The 21,718-nt window shown below is 38.4% G+C and overlaps 1 protein-coding gene across 1 annotated transcript in view; it reads left to right on the forward strand.

The window, feature by feature from the left end:
- The window catches only part of MID1 (midline 1), a 138,681-nt gene that overhangs the window by 38,126 nt on the left and 78,837 nt on the right, over positions 1–21,718 (forward strand). Inside the window, exon 2 of the mRNA XM_049766775.1 lies at positions 11,580–11,675. Coding sequence (XP_049622732.1) covers positions 11,580–11,675 — 96 coding nt within the window. The remainder of the gene's footprint in view (positions 1–11,579; positions 11,676–21,718) is intronic.

Raw genomic sequence — 21,718 nt, forward strand, 5'->3', positions numbered from 1 at the left:
TCACTTACATTCATATAACTATCTATTGAAACTGTGTTCTTGTAGTTTATGCAGATGTTGCATTAAAAACCATTTATGGGGCCAGAGAGATAGCACAGAGGCGTTTGCCTTGCAAGCAGCCGACCCAGGACCTAAGGTGGTTGGTTCGAATCTCTGCATCCCATATGGTCCCCCGTGCCTGCCAGGAGCAATTTCTGAGTAGATAGCTAGGAGTAACCCCTGAGCACCGCTGGGTGTGGCCCAAAAACAAAAAAAAATTTTTTTATTTTGATTTTGAATAAGTCTTCATGTATGAAGCAATTAAATCGAATAAGTTATTTTTTCCACTGAACCACAGATCCTGTGACATTGCAACCCAATTCCTCAATTTCTAACAGTAGTGCCTTGCATACAGAGTAGAATATCTCAAGGAATTTTAAGTATTTTCATTTTTTGTCCTCACTCTAGATTGTATTCAGACTCTGTTTGGAAATGACTAAGTGTGATGTGGGTACATGCTCCCTCAGGTAATTGCAGGGTACAAGATGGGTGGAAACCACCCCCCTGGTGGACAGTCATCATTCACTTGTCTCCCCCTTTTTTAATAACTTCCATGTTGCTTAGATTTTGACATCATCAAATCATCTTGATTGGACATAGCATTGGTTCTAATAAATCTGGAAGGAAAATGTAAAAGACTGAGTAAAAAATGGTCAGGTTAGGTACCAAGGATACAATGAATTCAAGATTCAGAAATCTAAAACCTGGGAAGCTTCTGCTTTAGTCATTTACTAAGGACATGCTTTTGTATTCTTTGATTCTCCCAACTGTCCCAAGTAGGGATTTCTATCACATACATTGATTTTGTAAATTTTTAACAGACCAGATCCACTTTGGATGGAATGGAATTTTCATCTATGTTATTTTTTTAAAGAGTATAATCTCTTTTCCTTTAACATATTTTGTACCACCCAGCTGGTCATATGGATTTTGTGAACAATATGAACCTTTCTGAGAAAACCATAAATTCAAGAGCAAAAGATAGTCATGTATTGAATTTTAATAATCATTGTCAGTCTGGCCAAGGACCAGCTTCTAAAACCCTATATTTGAAGAAGTAATATTTTCATAAAAGCAAAACAAGTCATAGTTAATAGATCAAAATCAACTATTTTAGCTTGAAACATTAAATTCCAAAACATGAAATATCTGAAGTATGCGAAATACTAGTTTAGAAAAAAATGTTGTTTTCCTTCAATATCTTAAAAAGGATGTTGCTTAGTGGTAAGGCCTTGTGTGTATAAAGCTCTGTAAAAAATTCCCCATAAATCTAAGATTAATCCTCTACCATGAGACTAATTTCATGCTCAATCTCAATTCTGATATGAAGACATCAAGTTAAAACTCTATTTAAGTAGGAAGCCAAGAACATGTTTGTTAATGAGTATCTGGTAATGTCATCATCTACTTAAGATGGAATAAAGAGGATAAGATCAAAATTATTCAATCTCTGTGAGATGGAGGAAGTAAAGCTTGAGAAAACATATATAAACAATGTGTGTGACATCCATCAATAGCAGGGTATTTCTTAAAACATTAATTATCCAGTGCTCTAAGCCCCCCTCCCCTTTGAGGTATAATTTATGATTAGAAAAAAGAAACCACATAAAATAGGATTGATGGAAACCACAATCAATTGAGAAATTGTACACATACGACCCAGTGCTTTCTACTTATTTATAGAAAGAAAAGGACTGACTAATTCTCATGGTTTGCTTCCCTCACTCTTGACCATGCTCTTGCTATGGCAACCATAATCCAATGTAAGACTCTTTTTTACTCTTTCCCGCTCTGAATCTTCTGCTTCTCTGAACAAAAGTAGATGGCAGAATGTATTCACTCAGGTTTTTTTTGCCCATGATTGGATGCTTTTTCCTTTTTGTGAATTACAAATGATTTAGGTAGTCAGGGAAAAGAGGCCAAAGTCTTCTCCTTAGAATTTACCCTAATAATTGAAATTGTATATATATGCCTATACTCTGATAGCAGAGATCATTTTCTTTCACATTGAAAAAATGTTAAGGAAATGGGAGTTCTATCTAAAATTCTTACTGGTTGAATAAACACGCTGTTTCAATAAAAAAAAAAAAGGGCTTGGAGTATCTTTTCAAGGATCCATGGTGAGTCTTATACACATGTATAAGTACAAGACTCTACCCATTACATGAAATTCTAATGATAAATGAACTTTTAATTTACAAATATTTTTTCTCTAGGCTTTTCAATAAACATTTTGTTTCTAAAGGTAAATAATTTTAAAGAGGGTTTTTCTGGTTTGGTTTTGGTTTTTTTTTGGGGGGTGTCACACCCGGCAGCTCTCAGGGGCTACTCCTGCCTCTAAGCTCAGAAATCACTTGGCAGGCTCCGGGGACCATATGGGATGCCTGGGTTCGAACCACCGTCCTTCAGCATGCAAGGCAAATGCCCTACCGCTGTGCTCTCCAGCCCAGGTTTTTTTTAAAGAAAAGAAGAAAGCAGCTTTCAGCTAAGGTCAAGATAGTAAATATTTCCATTTTTATGTGGTGTATTATATATATATATATAAACCTGACCACTGACCCTCCAAAGTAGATAGTATATGAATAGATACTATATGAATGAATGGGAGTGTCTTTACTCCCATATGATGTTATGGTCACAAAAGTTGTTATATACTTTTCATGTGTCTCAGATTTTTTTCTTCTTTTGACTTTTAAAAATCATTACTATGAAAAGCATTCTTAGCTGGCAAGGCAGACAAAAGCAGGCACAGCAGGCAGGATTTGTCCTGGCCTGTGGTTTGCTGACCCAGGGTTTAGGGGGATTAAACATTTCCCCAACTTGAAAGCTTCTTTGGAGCCAAAATAATTAACTACTATCAATGTGCTTTCCAATATCTCTATAATCCTTTCACTATCTTATTCTTTTTTCCCCTTTTGTTTATTACTTTCCTTTTGTTAATTAAAATATTTTATTATAGTAACCATAAATAACTTAGGGTGCTACCATTTATATTTCAGAGGTCTGGGTAAATAAACATGCTCACAGAAACAACACTAAATGCCAGCTGTTTTCTAGTCTTAGGTTACTCTTAGTTATTTGAAATTTACAATTAACAAAAACTAGGGGGAAAAGTGAGCCAGTTTTCCAAACCAGCCAATTAACTCCTAGCCAAATCCTCTTATGTAAGGTCAACAGAGAATATCCTCATTCTATAAAGGAGGAAATTGAATGCCTTTGAGAGCAGTTAAGTGATTTGTCCAACCTTATTATGGATCCTAATGATGAAGGGGTATGGCTGACACTCAGGAATTCTTCACCATCTAACGTTCACTGACATATTGGCCACTTGTGTTTGTGTGTGTGTTGTAGCTGTTATGATTTTGTTTTGCAGTACTGTCAATGGTAGGGTACCATGCATCCAACATTCCAATACCAGACCCACCACCATAGCGCTCATTTCTCTTCACCCTTGTCTTAGGTCATTTACCTTGAGTCAGCACCATGGATATATGGTAACAACCTGAGGACTTTGTTTAGAAAGAAAAGGTGAATTGGGGTAAAGGAATAGAGAAGACAGGTGGAAATGCCACCATATGGGATAATTCATAGCTCTTATACAGGCTACAATCTTAAAAAATTCTTTTCATTTATTTCATTTATAAAAAGTTCCTCAATTTTTTAATGGACATCATTATTTCAAAGTTTCTTAGTCATCTAAAAATCCTCAGACCAATATTAAATGTACTTATTGGTCAGTAGTTCATTGGTAGAAATAGGACCAGGAGATAAGAAGCATACAGTAAGAAGTATTCCTCATTGGAGCTATTGAAATTACAACTCAGCAAATATACTAAGCTATATCTTTATCCCTATCAAAATTTGAAAGATACTTTAAACCAATAAACTACATCCTGTATATTATTGACTAGCAGCTAAAATAATAAAATTCTGAATTCTCATTGATGGAATTTATAAATATCTAAAGCAAATTCTGCTGAGTTGATACAAAAATATACAATAAAACTTGACAAGGTAAATATGGTCTTGCCTATCAAAATAGCTTAAATTGTATTCTAGGGAACAGGAGACTTAAATTTCTATGTAGACTGAGTTTTATTATGTTTTTGAAGTTCCCTGAGTGGGCTACCTTGCCAGTGTTGTGTATGTAACAGTCAACCTTTTCAGGGGCTGACTTGCAACAGCCAGGACATTTGGAAATGTTCACTATCATAACCAATGAAAAAGTCATTAAAAACAAAACCTTATGTCTGCTGTCTGCCAGAGCTGAACCTGAAGATATCTTTAAGCCTCTCCCCCCAATTTCAGTATCATTCAAACATAAGTGCTTCGTTACATATAAATAATGTACGCTTTTTCTGCAGGTGCCATGTGTTAATATGGGTATGTTTTCATATTAAGGGTTGCGATTAAAGTTTTGGAGAAGAAAATATACGGGCTGTGGCACTCAATATGTTCATAGCCTGATGGTGCTCATGTGGTGGTTTGGGAGTCAGGATCACAGACACAGTTCTTCAATGTCACTCTGAATATTATGGAAAGAAACAAGCCAGATCTGTGTTTGCCTTGAAAAGTCTCCAGGCTTAATATTAGACTTTAAAGACATTCTGAAGCATGGACTTCGTAATAAGAGCAAACATTCTTGAAAGCCTGGCCGAACCAAAAAGGAGTTCCTGAAATCTCCTGTTTCAGGCATACATTTTAATAGTTGTGCTCAGTGACCAGTCATTAATTCCCTGTAACATGACTCGAGGTGCAGGTCTCCAAAGGCTAAAATTAGGGGTATTTTTGCCTTACCTTGCTCTTTCATTGGGTATTAATGTAGGCAGACATACAAAGCTCATCTGTTAAGTTGGCTATACTATTCTCAGGGGTTGTCCAGAGCCATGCCTAAGGGATCAGGTTGACTTTGGTAGAAAGTCTGTTGTCCTGCCCTACACTGTTCAATTATCACCTCAAATAACCTTCACTGCAAATTATCCAACAGGAAGTAGGCTAAGCACAAGGCCATGAAAATAATGCACTCAAAACTGGAGGAAAAAGTTATCCCTTTTGCATAAAAGTTGCAGGGAAGCCTTGCTGTTTATGTAACAAATGCTCTACAACCTTTGCTTGCACAAATCTGACTTCCACCCAATCTCTTGCTTCATATCAAGAAACTAACTCTATCTCTTGTAGCCTTTAGAAACCTTTAGAAAAGTTCCATCTTTTTTGTGGTGATGATGGTGTGAAGGGCATTTTGGTGACTTCTATGAAATAGTTCTGTGAAACAACACTACCAGGAGTAATTCTTAAGTAGAGACCTTGGAGTAACCCCTGAGCTTGGGTGTAACTCAAAGAATGTCTTCAATCATATTGTATTTGCCCTCCCAGAAATCTTATGATTGTATGGAATTCTATATACTGTATTATTTTAGAAGTCTTCTAAATTGACAAATCCGTCTTCCTGGGTTCAGACACCAGTCCGAAAGCCCTCAGGCCAGAGAGATGGCTCAAAAGGCCAGAGCATGTACAGGAGGGATACATTTGATCTATAGAATCACCTGGTCCCCTTAGCATATGTATGAGCTCCCTGAGCATCATATGTGTGATCTCCCTAACAACAACAAAAATTAGAAATAGAAAGTATTTCCCTAAAGAATAAAAATTTTGTTTAAATAATCTATCATAGTTGTTAAATGAACTAATAATCAGTATTCCAGTTTACTACATTAGACTTCATAAGAGTTGGCCAACAGATAGTTCTACATCTTTATTGTTTCCTCAGTGACTACTGGCAATTTTATAATGTGAACAGATTGACAAAGATTCAATGTTTATCTATAGTAGATACTCAATACATTCAATGACTTTTTCATGTTTTCTCCTTGGAAACAGATTTTTCCTGTTATGGGGAAGAACACTTACAAAGGCCCAGGAAGAATTTGACCAAATCTCATTCACTACCTATTTTTTTTTAAAAAAAAAAGTTTCACTCTTGGCATATTGTTTATGGGTAGAACTTCAGCAGAACTAAATAACTGCAACAGAGAACATGGCCATTATATCCCAAAGTATTTTCTACAAAGCCTTGTATCTAGAAAAAGTGAGGTAAACATTGGCACTGTGCTGGCTAATAACATAGCTACTGCCTGCATGTAGCAGCTGAGACACGGAAATGTGCCTAATGTAAACATATATCAGATTCCAAAGATTCTGTTAAAAAAGAAAGAGAAGTTCAAATAACTCAGTGGTCTAAAAACCATGTTTACACATTTAAGTGACCATCTTTTCGATATTAAGTAAATTAAAGTTTGCAAGGTCAGAGCCATGGTACAGCAGACAGGGCACTTGCCTTGCATGTGGCCAACCTGAGTTTGAGCCCCGGCATCCCATATGGTCCCATCCAAGTCCTGTCAGGAAAGATCCCTGACTGCAGAGCCTGGAATAAGATGAGCACTGCCAGGTATGGTCCCCAAAACCAACCAACAAAATAATAGAAGGAATTGCATGTTTATTTTGACTTTTGATACCATGACTTAGAAAAGTTCCATTGGCATTTACATTTGTGGTTTGAGTTGTATTTCTAGTGACTGTATGTGGTGTGTCTTTTGGGCCCTGGAATTTGGATGTTATGTGACCTCCAGAAATAGTTAAAGAGAAGAAAGGTGGGGAGAAGATAAAATCCTGTGGGTATGCAAATATTCACAGAGAAAGAAATCCACTACACTATCAACTAGCATGACAATGTTAATGAATGAGAGAAGCAGAATGCCTGTCTCGAATACAGGCAGGGGTGGGGGAGGAAATGGAGGCATTGGTGGTAAGAAGGTTGCACTGGTGAAGAGGGATGTGCTGTTTATGACTGAAACCCAACCATGCTTATAATTATAATTATGGTGCTTATATAGTTTATAAAAGAAATCCCCCTTTTTTTAGAAATCCCTTTTTTAATGTGACCCTGTCTCAGAAAACATACTGAAACAGTGGGTGAGGATGTTGGTAGAAAAGATTTTTAGTTGAATTCTCCCAGAAGCTGGTCCTGACAAAGAACTGGAGTCAGAAGGTGAGCCAGGAAGCATCTCTAAGGGAGGGGGGAGCTGGAAAGAAGGGAAGTAGAGGGGGTGTATTCACTACAAGTCATTGCACTGGGCACCTGAACTCTCCCCATGGGGCTCTCAGAGGGTTTTGTGCAATGCAATTTGAAATGGTCCTACCTAGGAGGTGAAAGAACTGGACTGTTCATCCTTTGTCCATTAGGGGTTGTTGGTTGAGGGCTGTTTCCCTGGAGGACACCCCTGTGTCCTTCCCAACACTCTAGTATGCTCTGTTTGTGGTCTGATATAGTACTCTGAGGCCAAAAGACAAAGGTGCTTTTAGTGGAGGAAATGTGATGAGCCAGTGGGAAATGTGGGATTAGTACCTAAATAGTTTGGAACTAAAATCCCAACGGAATGTTTTATCCTATAATTTATTATTTTAAGCAACATTTGTATAGTTCATGGGGTGTTCACATTCTTATCTGATCATCATGCCAGCATGGATAAGTCGGTTTATAGCTCTCTACACCTTATGGTAGCAAAACTGAGCCCAAGTCATTTTTCAAGAGGATTGAGCTGTGTGACAGCTCAGTTTCCTTCGGCATAGGTGAATGGCTGTTCATGCCTGACTCCTTGAATTTCTATGAAGTTTTGCTCTGCAAGGTAGAAATATATTGTCAATTTGGAGGTGAGAACAAGAAATTCAAACTCTATTTTGTACGCTGTAACATTTATTATATATCCTCAGAGAAGTTGATACTTTGTTTCACTCAGTCCCAAGGCTCTTATGCCACATCATATTATCGGTCTTTTGTACAAAATCAGCCATAAGCAAGAGGTTATAGGGCCTATATACTTATAGTAATGTAGGATTTTAATGATAGAGTTACATTCTAGAAAACCTCTGTAGAATTCCTCCAGTGGAAGCTTCTGGATGTGTAGTTCATTTGAAGACTGAGTTTTGTTCATTTATCTTCAAAATGTACTTTGGTTCTTTGTAGAAACTAGTTTCTCTCCCATCTTCATTTGCCTTTATTATATCTCTAAGCAACTTAGTCATTGTACATAGATGTTACTAACACTTGTACTATTTATGTTTTAATAATCCCCAGGGAGTTAGATAGGATGATGGGTCCAAGCACATGGGCTTTAGTCTAAGATTTGATGATTAAAAACAGATTTTATACATGATGTGTACTTAATAACAGGAGGGAGAAGCAAGCAGATGTTTGTTAGATTCTATTTGGCTCTTTTGCTGACTAGCTTCAGAAAACTCATACCTATGACAATCTAAACAGAGAGATGATGTATTTCCCTAGAAATTTCCTGCTCCAAAAGGTCAGCCAAATAGAAAAGTAAAAGGATTCCCTGAGATTAATACACCAAAAGCAGTTGACAAACATGCCATAAAGTAGTCCTATCAGGTCAAGGACACCGAATATTGAAGGACTTCAAAAATTTTCTCCTCCCCTCCCCTCCTCTCTGTATAATATGCTTTGTATCCACAACTCATTTAATTCAAACAATAGAAAAACTCGGGACTTTTGTTGCTTGTAAGAGCTTTGGAAGCAAGTTTGTACACACTCACACACACATATGCACATGCACACACACACGAGATTAAGTTGCGCTTCAATCACAGTCTGGTTTCCTTCTCTAACTTTTTCTTGTATCCATTTCTTTAGGTGTGAATCAGAAATATTTCTCCTTTAAAATATCCCGATCTGAGATATTTTGATTGTTATGAAGTAAAAATAAAAATGTTTTGATTGGGTTTTGAGGCCACATGAAAGAGGCACACAACCTGTCCCTGAATTGGAAACACATGAGAATTGTAAATCAAATCTTTTTAAAGTGCATCTGAACCAACTTTAAACATTTATAGAAAGTTTCCAAGAGGCAAATGTGGAAGGAAATACATAATGGTGAGGGAGGATAAAGCTGGATTCTCAAGAGAAATGGACATGAGCTAGGGCTGAGTGTTCCTGGCACATGGCAGGGGCCTTAAACTGCCTCCTTTACACCTGGACTCCAGGAATCTCCATTCATACAAAACATTGGCCTAAAAGGGTTAATTTGTTCTTGCATTAAAGCTAGAGTGAATTGTCAGGAACAGAAGCAAAGGTGCTAGGCTCTGTCTCTGTGGCAAATGGTCATGTGGAAAAGCCTTGTCTAGGGAAACAAACCAAAGTCCTAACACCAGAGCAAACCCCCGCTTTACCACAGAACAGGGAACAGAGCTGACAGTCAAGGAGTTGTCAGACAAAAACTGACAAGGGGCAGGTAACTTCAGGGTTTCGGGAAGCATCATGCAAACACAAGGAAATAGGAATTGCCTTTTTTTCATGTAAGCATATTGGTTCCCTTCAAATTATGGAAGGGAGAAATGTATTTTAAAAACAGGAATAGAAGCAAAAAATGAAATCACTCAAAAGTATGAACTGAGCAGTAGGATAAAATAGATTAAAAAAGGTAACTTGTTTGAGAATTACCAAGGATAAGTTTCTGTTTCTGGTTTATGCACTTCAAGCATTCATGACAGCTTTTCTCTTCTTCAATATACTTTCAGAATCTAAGTCTGGAAAGTAGAACTAGCATTTTTAGAAGCATTTTTCACAGCATAATGAATTATGGTTATGAAGCTATTAACTTTTTGAAATCTGGCATTGTAAACCTTAGATCTATTCTCTTGATTCCCTGTGTTGTTGCTTTAACTGTTTTTGTGGAACTCTCTATGTTAAAAAACCGTCTTCCGACACCTCCCTTATCTTGGCATATGACATCATTCTATTCTTTCCCTAAGTTCGATTACACGTTTACTCCAGCTTCCCAAGACATTTCTGCTCTCATTAAATGATATCTCTCCTGTCTTTCCAGCTTCTGCTGAAATTTGCCTGGACTCTTCCAATTCTTCTCCAGGCCATCCTGTCTTTCCTTTCTCTGTGTATAGTCACTCCCCTGCAGCACAGCTTTCTCCTCACGGACAGGGAATAGTTTGTTCTTTACCCCATCTTCTAGAATTTCAAGGATCAAACCCAGTGGTACTTGGGGAGTCATATGCTGGGAGGGATTTCTCCTTGAGTTTCTGATGGCAATGAATGCATTTAGCTCTTTGGGCTATCTCTCCAACCCTGGGAGGAGATATTTTTCTTTTTCTTTCCTCAGTTGGTCTCTCAGAGACAGACCTGTAGTCTCTATTCTGTTTAAGAAATACTTATTGTGTGAAGAGATTAATGACTGAACAGCATGCAGAATTAATAACAATGGTGGATTCTAATGGAAACTTACCCAGGACAAGTTTATTGTGGTTGGAAATAGAAGCATCACAAAGGACTTTAAATTTGATCTCTAAAATGTTAGGGATTAAGTTTAGATCCTATTTGCCCAAGGGGCTACAGGGCCACTCTTAGTAATTCTTGGCCAACCAAATTTAAATGCTGGGGTCCAAGGATTAGGCCCTGTGATGCTGGGAATTAACTGATCCTTACTTCCATCAAGGGAATTGAACTCAGATCTGCTGATACAAGACATGTGCCTTAGCCCCTATACTTTATCGCTGGTCCCTAATTTTAGATCAATAAACAGAATAATCACAGAAAACATGTAGCATTAAAGGACATCTTTTTCAGGTTTACTAATATTTAATACAAAGACTGACAACGTTAAGGTGCATATAACATAAACAAATAATACTTGCCAGTGATGCTTTTAGTGAGAGGTAAGTGATTGAAGCATTTTGAGACCATTATAGAAACCTCTCCTTAGGAACCCGAGTTAGGCTGTATTTGATTATTAACAATTTTTTTCAGAATCCACATACTTAGGAAGTCCTCTATCATCATTTTGGAAGTATTTTTCTCTCACTAGGTCCCTCCCTCATCACTAAATATTTTTGCCCTTATATAGATTTATAGTTTTAATTTGGATTATTTCATCAGTAAAATCTATAATGTCCTCTGACCTTGAGGAGTTGCTAGGCAAAGAATTGAACTACATACAATAAAATGCACCATGAGTGAGTAAATGTGCATGATTTGATTTCTTTTAAATGCCTATAAATGTCCACATTGTCAGCAATAGCAGGACCAAATTTTCTTTGGTGGGACTGACCTCAGCCTGCCCTGAAGATGGACAGTATTAACAATTCAATAATAGTGGATTTGATGTGGGCATAAATTTCTCATTATTTCCATTTCTGATTCATATATAGGACTAGAAATCTAATTACCTGCTTTATCTCCAGTTCACAACCTAGAAGTCAGTACTCTGTTTAATATGCCTGAGGCTGGACAAGAAGCTGAAAGATGATGGATGAATGTTGGACATTTTGAAATTGTTCACTTAAGTACAACTTTTCAAAAGCCAGCTTATTTCTGTACTGCTTGAATAGTCTATGCTTGCATAGACTTCCCTGAGGTTTCTCAAAAATATCTTCAGTTTTCCTGATTATGAGAAATGTTGTATAGTAAGTCTTAACTGTATTCTGAATGATAATTTTCCTCTCTATCTTTTTTTGAATAGCAAAACTTAGAGAGTAACCTCACCAACCTGATTAAGAGGAACACAGAACTGGAGACGCTTTTGGCCAAACTCATCCAAACCTGTCAGCATGTGGAGGTGAGTATTCTTGTGTGACATGAAAAACTCCTGGCCTCATTCCTTACATTTCAAAAATGGGAATCGTCTTAAATGTAGATCTTTGACAGAAATATGTATAGGATAGATGAAATTGGAAGCAGCTAGAATATCAGAGAATCTTGTCCCATTTACTTCTTTGTCTTCTCTGCTCTCCCAACTAAATAGAACATTACCAACACTATAGGTTTTTTTTTTCGGGCCACACCCATTTGATGCTCAGGGGTTACTCCTGGCTAAGAGCTCAGAAATTGCCCCTGGCTTGGGGGGACCATATGGGACACAGGGGGATCGAACCACAGTCCTTCCTTGGCTAGCGCTTGCAAGGCAGACACCTTACCTCTAGCACCACCTCACTGGCCCCAACACTATAGATTTTAACCATCTTACAAGTAATTCTCCCCCAAAGCACTGTTTAGATGGTGGTGTATTAGCTTCCTAGGGCTGCTGTAATGAAGTACTATACACTTTGAATTTACTGTCTGAAACAGAAATTTGCTGTCTGACTGTTTTGGAGGCCAGAAGTTCTACCTGGAGATATGGGTAGACAGACATTTGCTCCCAACCATTGCTGTAGAGACAGAAAGACCTACTCTGCCTCTTAAAACCTAATGTGGTTCCAAGCAGTCCTTGGTATGTAACCACAATACTTGGCACACTGCTGCTGCTGTTAGTGTTGTTGTCATCCCTGCTTTGTGTTGTTTGTATCCGATCCAAATCTCCTTCCTATCAAGACAGAAGGCAGTAGATCATGGCCAATCTTCTCCAGTAGCATTGTACTTAGACTTGGTTAGATGTGCAAAGAATTTATTATCAAAGGTCACATTTATAGCTACTGGTGTTAGACTTTGGGCACATACCACATATGGCAATAACATCTGAGTTGTCAGATACATTTCTATTAAGTTGACCACCAAGGCAATGTGTTGGGATTAATTCCAGAGTGTGTGAGCTTCAGTAACAAGGTCAAGATTTACCAAGAACTAAGTTGTTTCTAACCCTCTATGTAGAATGCTATCCTGCTTGCTAGTGAACTCTCCAGAGAACATTTGGAGTCTTGTTGATTAAACAATATTGTAAATAACTGAACATTTTTCTAGTGTGGTATGATAAAATCATTATCTATTATAAGAACAAATGAACAGAATGGAATGATCCATGTGCTATCTTTTATTTTTGTCTTGTAATGGCATTTGATGTTTTGGGCAATAAGAAAGAATTATTTCTCATCCATTCACAGTACCTATGTTATCTGTGTTACCTATGCTATCACCATTATCTATGTTATGTAGGAAAATATTAGAAATATTTTATTGATGTGATGATTATTTCATTAAATTTCATTCACTTACTTTTTAAAGTATTAGTATCTGTTTTGCATATGGCCAGAACAATGGTCTTGCTCATAGTGCAGTATTAGTATGGCTTAAATATTGTTCCTCCAAACATGATCTAAAATTATATTTCATAATCAATAATTTCAAATGAGGTCATTTAACAAACAGGCAGCTTTGATTTTTTATTTTGAAAAATTGTTTTATATTAGTTGACCTTTTAAGTAAAGCTATTAAATATAAGCCTCTTCAATAAATCTAATACTGAATTATAGCAGGTTTACAATTTTCTTTTTTGGGGGGTTTTTGGGCCACACCTGGTGGTGTTCAGGGGTTACTCCTGGCTGTCTGCTCAGAAATAGCCCCTGGCAGGCACGGAGGTCCATATGGGACACCGGGATTCAAACCAACCACCTTAGGTCCTGGATCGGCTGCTTGCAAGGCAAACACCGCTGTGCTATCTCTCCGGGCCCGCAGGTTTACAATTTGGCACATACATGCCACTAGAAGTTTATTTCTTGTTTGGACTGGGAGTGGCATACCTGACTTGCTTGGAGCTGACTCCTGACTCTGCTCAAAGATCACTTCTTTTGGTGCTCCAGGAACCCTATAGAGTGCTGGGAACCACAGCTGAGTTGGCTATATGCAAGATAAGCACCTTACCCCCTTCCTGTATTATTTCTATGGCTCATAAAACTATTTTAGTCAAAGTATAAAGAAGAGTCATTCCTTTCACTGTTGTTTTTGCATAAATCCTTTGCAATGGATAAATATGTTTGTGGATAGGAAACTTGGTGTTGGGGAAATTGATTCTAGATAAAGAAAGCAAACTAATCCTGATTAATGTGAGTTTTTCCCATGCTTTCCCTCTTCACACATAAAGCTTCTTTGACTTGCCCTTGGCACCAGCATGAGGCGTACACTATTCATCTCAATCTGGTGCACTTGTTCAGTTGTAGTCCATTTTTTAATTCATTTGCATTGATATTCTCCCAGTATTGTTCTTTAAAAATTGCCCTCTAGTTCTTTTTTAAGATTTGTTTGAATAAGTAAATTCTTTCATTGAATCACCATGAGATACACAGTTACAAAGCTGTCCACTCTTGAGTTTCAGTTATAAAATGTCCAACACCCTTCACCCGTGCACATTTCTCACCACCATGTCCCCAGTTGCCTTTCCACGCTCCCTCCCTTTCCCCTGCCTGATTACAGAGCAGACATTGTTTTTTCTTCAGTCTCTCTCCCCTATTTTGTCCCTTTTAGACTATCCAGTTTTTATATAAAAATCAAACAGGTCTTCATTGAAGACTTGGTTAGCTCATTAATAAAGGAACAAGCCAAATAATCAAGCTTTTTTTTTTTTTGGTTTTTGGGCCACACCCAGCGTTGCTCAGGGGTGACTCCTGGCTGTCTGCTCAGAAATAGCTCCTGGAAAACACGGGGGACCACATGGGACACCAGGATTCGAACCAACCACCTTTGGTCCTGGATCGGCTGCTTGCAAGGCAAACGCCACTGTGCTATCTCTCCGGGCCCCAAATAATCAAGCTTTAAAGTGGATGGCAGGAACACCTACATCTGCCTACAAACATGGGGGAGACAATAGTTGAGGGGAAAAGAATTCCAGAGTAAACAGCTAGACTGATTATTTTCCCACAGGGCCATAAAGTCATAACTTGCAGCCAAAATAAGTTACATATGATTGGGTCTTTTTTTTTTTAGTTACCTGTGGAGTTTGCCATGCAAGGTAACTCCTCACTCCCTGCCTGGAGGTTCAACTAGCTTTCCCTTGGGCTAAAACTAGCTTTCCCTTCGCCTGCTAAAGTCCAAGTATGACACATGTAAAGCTCACAGTTCTTTTCATCTTATTTCCAAGTTTGGAATAATTTAGTTTTACATAGCTTTCTACCCTTCCTTTCCTTGATACTGTTGGCCTATAAGATCTATTCACTAAACTCATATTTCTGAGTTTTGATTTAGGTTTTTCCTGTGGTCAGTTAAAGTGTCGTGTCATTTCATTCATTGATTGCTTTTGTGTATATGGAGTATCATTTGTCTATGTGTTGCAAAGTACCTTACCCAGTGGAGTTTATTGCCTTGACTAGGACAAAAGGACAACTGTGATACAAAATCCTGTAGATAGTTACAGTGGCTGAAAAAGAGATATGAGCTATATACTTTGGAATTTCAGAGAAGTGAAAAATTTTCAACAGGAAGGGCACTGCTTGCAGAACAAGCAAAAGCATGGGAATGGAAACTGAAGAGCATGTTCAAAGCAAGTGGTTTGTTTTGTTGAAATAGAAACTGTGATGGGGTAAGTAGGAAGCAGCTTTGGAGAGTTGGGAGCTGTGGGGGCTTTTATGTGATAGCTTGAGTTTGAACTTGATTTCCTCTTGAGGATTTAGTAAGGACTCAAGGAACATGAAGACCTTTCTAATGTTCATAACAACAGTTAGCATCACTGTTTTCAGAAAATAATAATTATCTTTTATTTTACATAATTTTTATTAAATCACTGTGAGAGAGTTTGCAAAATTGTTCATGATTGAGTTTCAATCATACAATTTCCCCTCACCCATCCCCTCACTGGTGCACATTTTCTACATGTAAAACTCATCTGCACATCCAAATCCAAAATGATCACCATTCAAGGGCAAACATTGCAGTGCTAGTAAATTTCAAAAAGGTCTATTGGGCACTAGCAGAATGGAATGAAATCAGTGAAGTGGCCAAGAATTCCCTAGTTCACATCCTAGGTTCCTAGACTGTATTTCTTCCTTTTCCTCTTCCTGAAAGTGGCCTTGTCTTTGGCTCTGAATGTTGAGGCAACTCTCAATTGTTCTCCATAAAATCAATGAGTTCCCACGGACCCCTGAGGAAGTGTCACATCCTTATGAGCCTGCACCTCCTTCCTGGGATTTGCTTCTGCTTCTCTTGAGAATGAAAAGAGCTTGAAGGTCTCCTCCATGCTTGACCCATTGTTTGTTTTTTTAATATATATTTTATTTTAATCATAGTGGCCTACATATCATTGACAATAATATTTTAGGTACATATTAACATAAAATCAGGGGAATTTCCATCACCTAATTGTCCTCCCTCCAGCTCCGTTCCCATCCTACCTCCCGTATCCTCCTCCCTCACCCCCGGGGCTGCCAGAATAAGTGGTCCCCTCTGTGCCTAGCTAACTACTTAGTGGTCCTACACCAGTTTGGTCTTGGTACCTCCTTTATTTCCCACTCTAGTTGGGAGGCAGGACTAGATAGTTCAAGTTAGGTGGTTTTGTTTGAAGAAGAGAAAAGTAATAAACTGGGGAAAAAAATCAAATACACCGAAAATGGGCGGAGTCCTTTTGGAAGCTCTCATCCTAATTTTGAGAGATGAAGGGAAAAAAGGAGGTGGAACACCACACAGTACAAAAAGAAGTGTCAAATAAAACATCCAGTGAACACTCCAACAATAAAGATAAGCACCACATAAAGGCCATGGTCTTGAGATAAAAAACATGAGCATATAAAGGGAGAAAAGAAAAGAAAAATAAACTAAATATGAACAGAGACAACAACTGCAATAACCACACCAAAACAAATAAATTGGCAAAAACTAGATAAAAAAATTTTGTGCTTTTTGCCTTCTTTTTTTTTCTTTGTTCTTTCCTCCTGCACAGGCAACAAATATTGGGGTCATTCGAAAAGGAATTCCCTTGGCCTAAGAAAAACAGGGTTTCTTCACCCTTGAAGTATATTGTCATAGGATTAACTATAGACTCCTTTCAGGTTCATTTACTCTCCCCTTGGTTCTTTTGTGGTGAATGGAAGACTTCTGCTCCATCCTGGAGATACAGACCTATCTGTATCTAGAGATCTCGGTATCCGCATAGTCAGGGAGTGGAATTTATGATGAAGTCTTTCTTTGTGGTTCTAGAAGTTCTGTTCCCTCCATGTCCTTTGAATCCATTTTTTGTGGTTGGTGGTCTTGGTCTTTGTGCTGATCCTAGGACGGGGCTGGGGATAGCGTCTTTTGTTATGTTTCCAGAAGACCCATTCCATTGTAATTGTTTCAGACAGACCTCTGGAACTAGAGATCATGGTTGTTGTGCAGGTCGTAGCTCAAACCCTAGACTAGGGCTTTTTTACTGGTCCCAGGATACATACAGTCCGGTCATGGTTCTATCAGCCAGGCTTACAGATGACCCATTGTTTTTACAACTTGTTTTTTAAAGGAAAGTAAGCAAATGAGCTGGCTTTTTTGATAGGGAGGGCCAAATCATTTTCAAAACTGAAAAATGGAGACACTGTAGGACTTAGAAGCTTCCGAAGAGCAATACCCAGTATACTCCTAAAGAATATTTGTAACACTTGGGATGCTTATAAATGAGTGTATTTTATTTCCTTCAGGAAAAGATGCCAGTAGAAAATTCCTCTGGGATGAGTGGGGAGCAAATTGTTGTGCAGGCCAAAGAGAAGTGACCAAAATTTGTGTCACCAGCAGAGTTTGATGTTTCTGAATCAAATATAAGGATTTGTCTCTGGTTAAGCTATCCTTCAGACAAGTTTTTCTTAAAACAATTAGTAAACCTCATGTATTGACCAGGTGAATTCTTAGAATCACTAGTAAATCTCAAAATTTTCACCTTCTGAGAATGACGTTTTAGCCGGCTATGCAGTGAATGTTCATGCCTCGATGTTAAACCTATGGCACACATGCCAATGGTGGCATGCAAAGGCCTTGCAGCTGGCACGCAGGAAGGTCCGCAGTTAAGATGCGGCACAGCGGGAGGTGAGTGTACCAGTGTTTGCTTTGCAACTCACCTGGCAACAGGGCCAGACTGGCCATTGGGAGAACTGGGCATTGTACGGCAGTTTGGGCACTTGGGCTCAAAAAAGGTTAGCCATCACTGGGGGAATCACTGGTGACTGAATCCACATGAGATGGGAAAAAAACAGGACAGGGTGACCTTAGTGCCAGGTGGCTCATTGAAGCTAAAGGTTCAGCTGAACTCCACTCCACCACCACTACCACCATCACCACCACCACCCCAACCCCACACCCCATCTTTGCCAAGTTCCTCCTCCGAGAACCAGCTCTGCCTTGTTTGAGATGACTTTTGTTTTTGCTTTTTAGCCCCATCCAGAGGTGCTCATAGTCTTCTCCTACCTCACTGCTCAGGGGTCACTACTGGTGATGTCCAGAGAACCATGAAGTGCCAGGGATTGAACCCTGGGCTTCCACATGCCACAGGCCTCTCCCTCAGCTCTTTGAACTATTTTCCTTGCCCCTGTAACTTACTTTTAAAGATCCTTTTTGCATTTGTTTTTCCTACTTCAAAGCTATGGAAAAATGTGCTCTCACATGGTTATTATCTGGGTCTTGAAATCAGATTTCACTTCATGGTTCTATAAATTGAGAGGAAAGGACTGATGTATCTTGTAAGAAATGGTAAGTGTTGATTTGGCAATGCAGATGACTTTTTCAGTCATTAATTTAATCATAAATTTTCAAATGAAAAAATTGCTAGGTAAAAAGAAAGAAGAACCTTGACATTTAATTTTTTGTGCAATTTCTGTCAAGATTTTCTTTCTCTGGAAACCTTGGCAATTTCTTTGTCTCAACCAGTGTTAACTTAGCCATAACCTAAACATGATGCCCTTCTGACATGATATTTTTCCCTTTCTAGGAATCTCCCCCTGCCCCCCCCCTGCGTTATTGGCTGGCTTCCTAATTTTATACCATGTTCCCCAATTTATGTGATTTCACCTGTGATCCCCTTGAAATATCCTGGGGGCCCATAGGAGGCCTCAAGGTTGAGAAGCACTGGTCATTAAGTCATTGAGTAAGCATTAGTGTCTCAACACCAACTTTGTGTTTAGTGGCTAGGTGTCCAATCTTGATGATGTGTCCACTGCAGAGGTCTGTCTTAGATGTCCAAAGTCATATCCTTTACCACTTGGAAATAATAGCCTACCATCCCCTTCCCCAATCTGGACCCCTCTAAGAATGTTCTCAAGGTATAAATTGAAATTGTTGGCCTCATTAAACCCCACCAGGCAATTTATATCATCCATGTTTTTCTTGGTAAATAGCACTAAAGTGACAATAAAGTCCAGGACAGCTGACGTTGTATGGCAGAACACATGCCTGGTATATATGAGGCCACAATTCAATCCTCATACCACAGGAGGCCCCAGGAAATTGCTGGTAGCTCTGGTGGTCCCCAAAAATCACTAGGTATGGTCCCTCAAAAATGATGCTAATGTGATGGGAGAAATATGATTGCATTTAGAAGCTGGATTGTGGTATGCCACCTTAGTAAAGGTTGAGCTCCCAAGCTCAACTCTGAGGATTGTCAGAACAAAGGAACAGCGAGTACTTTATCTTCTCTGAAAACTGATTTTTTACTTCTACATGTGTATCTTGGCTATGTATCCACTGCATTCTACCAACATTGCTAAAATTGGCTACTTACAAAGTCAAGCTATCTGGAGATGAAACTGAACTGTCTAAGTGGCATCTAGCACAGATTTCAATATTTTCTTTTGGGGTCAATGCTCTTGTCTTAAAAAACTGATTGATAAAGTGTATTGGATTCTGTAATCTCCTTGGTGAATAATGAAATGGTATCAGAAGAAACTCTTCCAGCATTTTAGAATTACTTTCTGAAAGTGCTCAACAAAAGGATCCAAAAATAGGGAGGCAGAAGGAAATAACAAAGCTGAGAGCAGAAATCAATCAAGTGGAAACCAGAAAAACCATCCAAAAGATCAAGGAAAGCAGAAGTTGGTTCTTTGAAAAAATAAACAAGGTTGATAGACCACTGGCAAAACTAACAAAGAAAGAAAGAGAGAGAAATTTGATAACTCGTATTAGGAATGAAAAAGGAGAGATCACTACTGATATGGTAGAGATTCAAAGGATAATCAGAAACTACTTTGAGAAACTCTATGCCACTAAAAATGAAAACCTGGAAGAAATGGATAAATTTTTGGAATCTTATAATCTTCCACGATTGAATGAAGAGGATGTAGCATATCTAAACACACCCATTACTATTGAGGAAATTAAGAAAGTAATCAAATGTCTGCCCAAAAACAAAAGCCCAGGCCCAGATGGATTTACTAATGAATTCTTTCAAACATTTCAAGAGGAACTACTACCAATCCTGGCAAGACTCTTTCATGAAATTGAAAAAACAGGAAAACTTCCAAATAGCTTTTATGAAGCCAACATTACCTTGATACCTAAACCAGACAGAGATGCTACGAAAAAAGAAAATTACAGACCAATATCGCTGATGAATGCAGATGCAAAGATCTTCAACAAAATCCTGGCAAATAGGATTCAATGCCTCATTAAAAAGATCATCCACTACGATCAAGTAGGTTTCATTCCAGGAATGCAAGGCTGGTTTAACATCCGTAAATCTATCAACATAATACACAACATCAATAGCAAGAAAAATAAAAATCACATGATCATATCAATCGATGCAGAGAAAGCATTTGACAAGGTCCAACACCCATTCTTGATCAAAACTCTCAGCAAGATGGGAATGGAAGGAACCTTTCTCAATATAGTTAAGGCCATCTACTACAAACCAGAGGCAAATATTGTCCTCAATGGAGAAAAACTGAAAGCCTTTCCTCTAAATTCTGGCACAAGACAAGGCTGTCCTCTCTCACCACTCCTATTCAACATAGCACTGGAAGTACTCGCTATAGCGATTAGGCAAGAAAAGGATATCAAGGGAATCCAGATAGGAAAGGAAGAAGTCAACCTCTCACTGTTTGCAGATGACATGATACTCTACTTAGAAAACCCCAAAGACTCTATCAAAAAGCTTCTAGAAACAATAGACTCATATAGCAAGGTGGCAGGCTACAAAATTAACACACAAAAATCAATGGCCTTTCTATACACCAATACTAATAAGGAAGAAATGGACATTAAGAAAACAACTCCATTCACTATAGTGTCACACAAACTCAAATATCTTGGAATCAACTTGACTAAAAATGTGAAGGACCTATACAAGGAAAACTATAAAACTCTGCTCCAAGAAATAAGAGAGGACACGCGGAAATGGAAGCATATACCCTGCTCATGGATTGGCAGGATTAACATCATTAAAATGGCAATACTCCCCAAAGCACTGTACAGATTTAATGCGATCCCCCTAAAGATACCCATGACATTCTTCAAAGAAGTGGACCAGGTACTTTTGAAATTTATTTGGAACAATAAACACCCTCGAATAGCTAAAGCAATCATTGGGAAAAAGAATATGGGAGGAATTACTTTCCCCAACTTTAAACTTTACTACAAAGCAATAGTTATCAAAACAGCATGGTATTGGAATAAAGACAGGCCCTCAGATCAGTGGAATAAGCTTGAATACTCAGAGAATGTTCCCCAGACATACAATCATCTAATTTTTGATAAAGGAGCAAAAAATCCTAAATGGAACAAAGAAAGCCTCTTCAACAAGTGGTGTTGGCAAAACTGGGTAGCCACTTGCAAAAAATTGAACTTAGACCCCCAGCTAACATCATGTACGAAGGTAAAATCCAAATGGATTAAAGACCTCGATATCAGCCCCAAAACCATAAGATATATAGAACAATACGTAGGTAAAACACTCCAGGACATTGAGGCTAAAGGCATCTTCAAGGAAGAAATTGCACTCTCCAAGCA

Source organism: Suncus etruscus, chromosome X (assembly GCF_024139225.1).
Source record: "Suncus etruscus isolate mSunEtr1 chromosome X, mSunEtr1.pri.cur, whole genome shotgun sequence".
In the NCBI taxonomy this organism is placed as follows: domain Eukaryota; kingdom Metazoa; phylum Chordata; class Mammalia; order Eulipotyphla; family Soricidae; genus Suncus; species Suncus etruscus.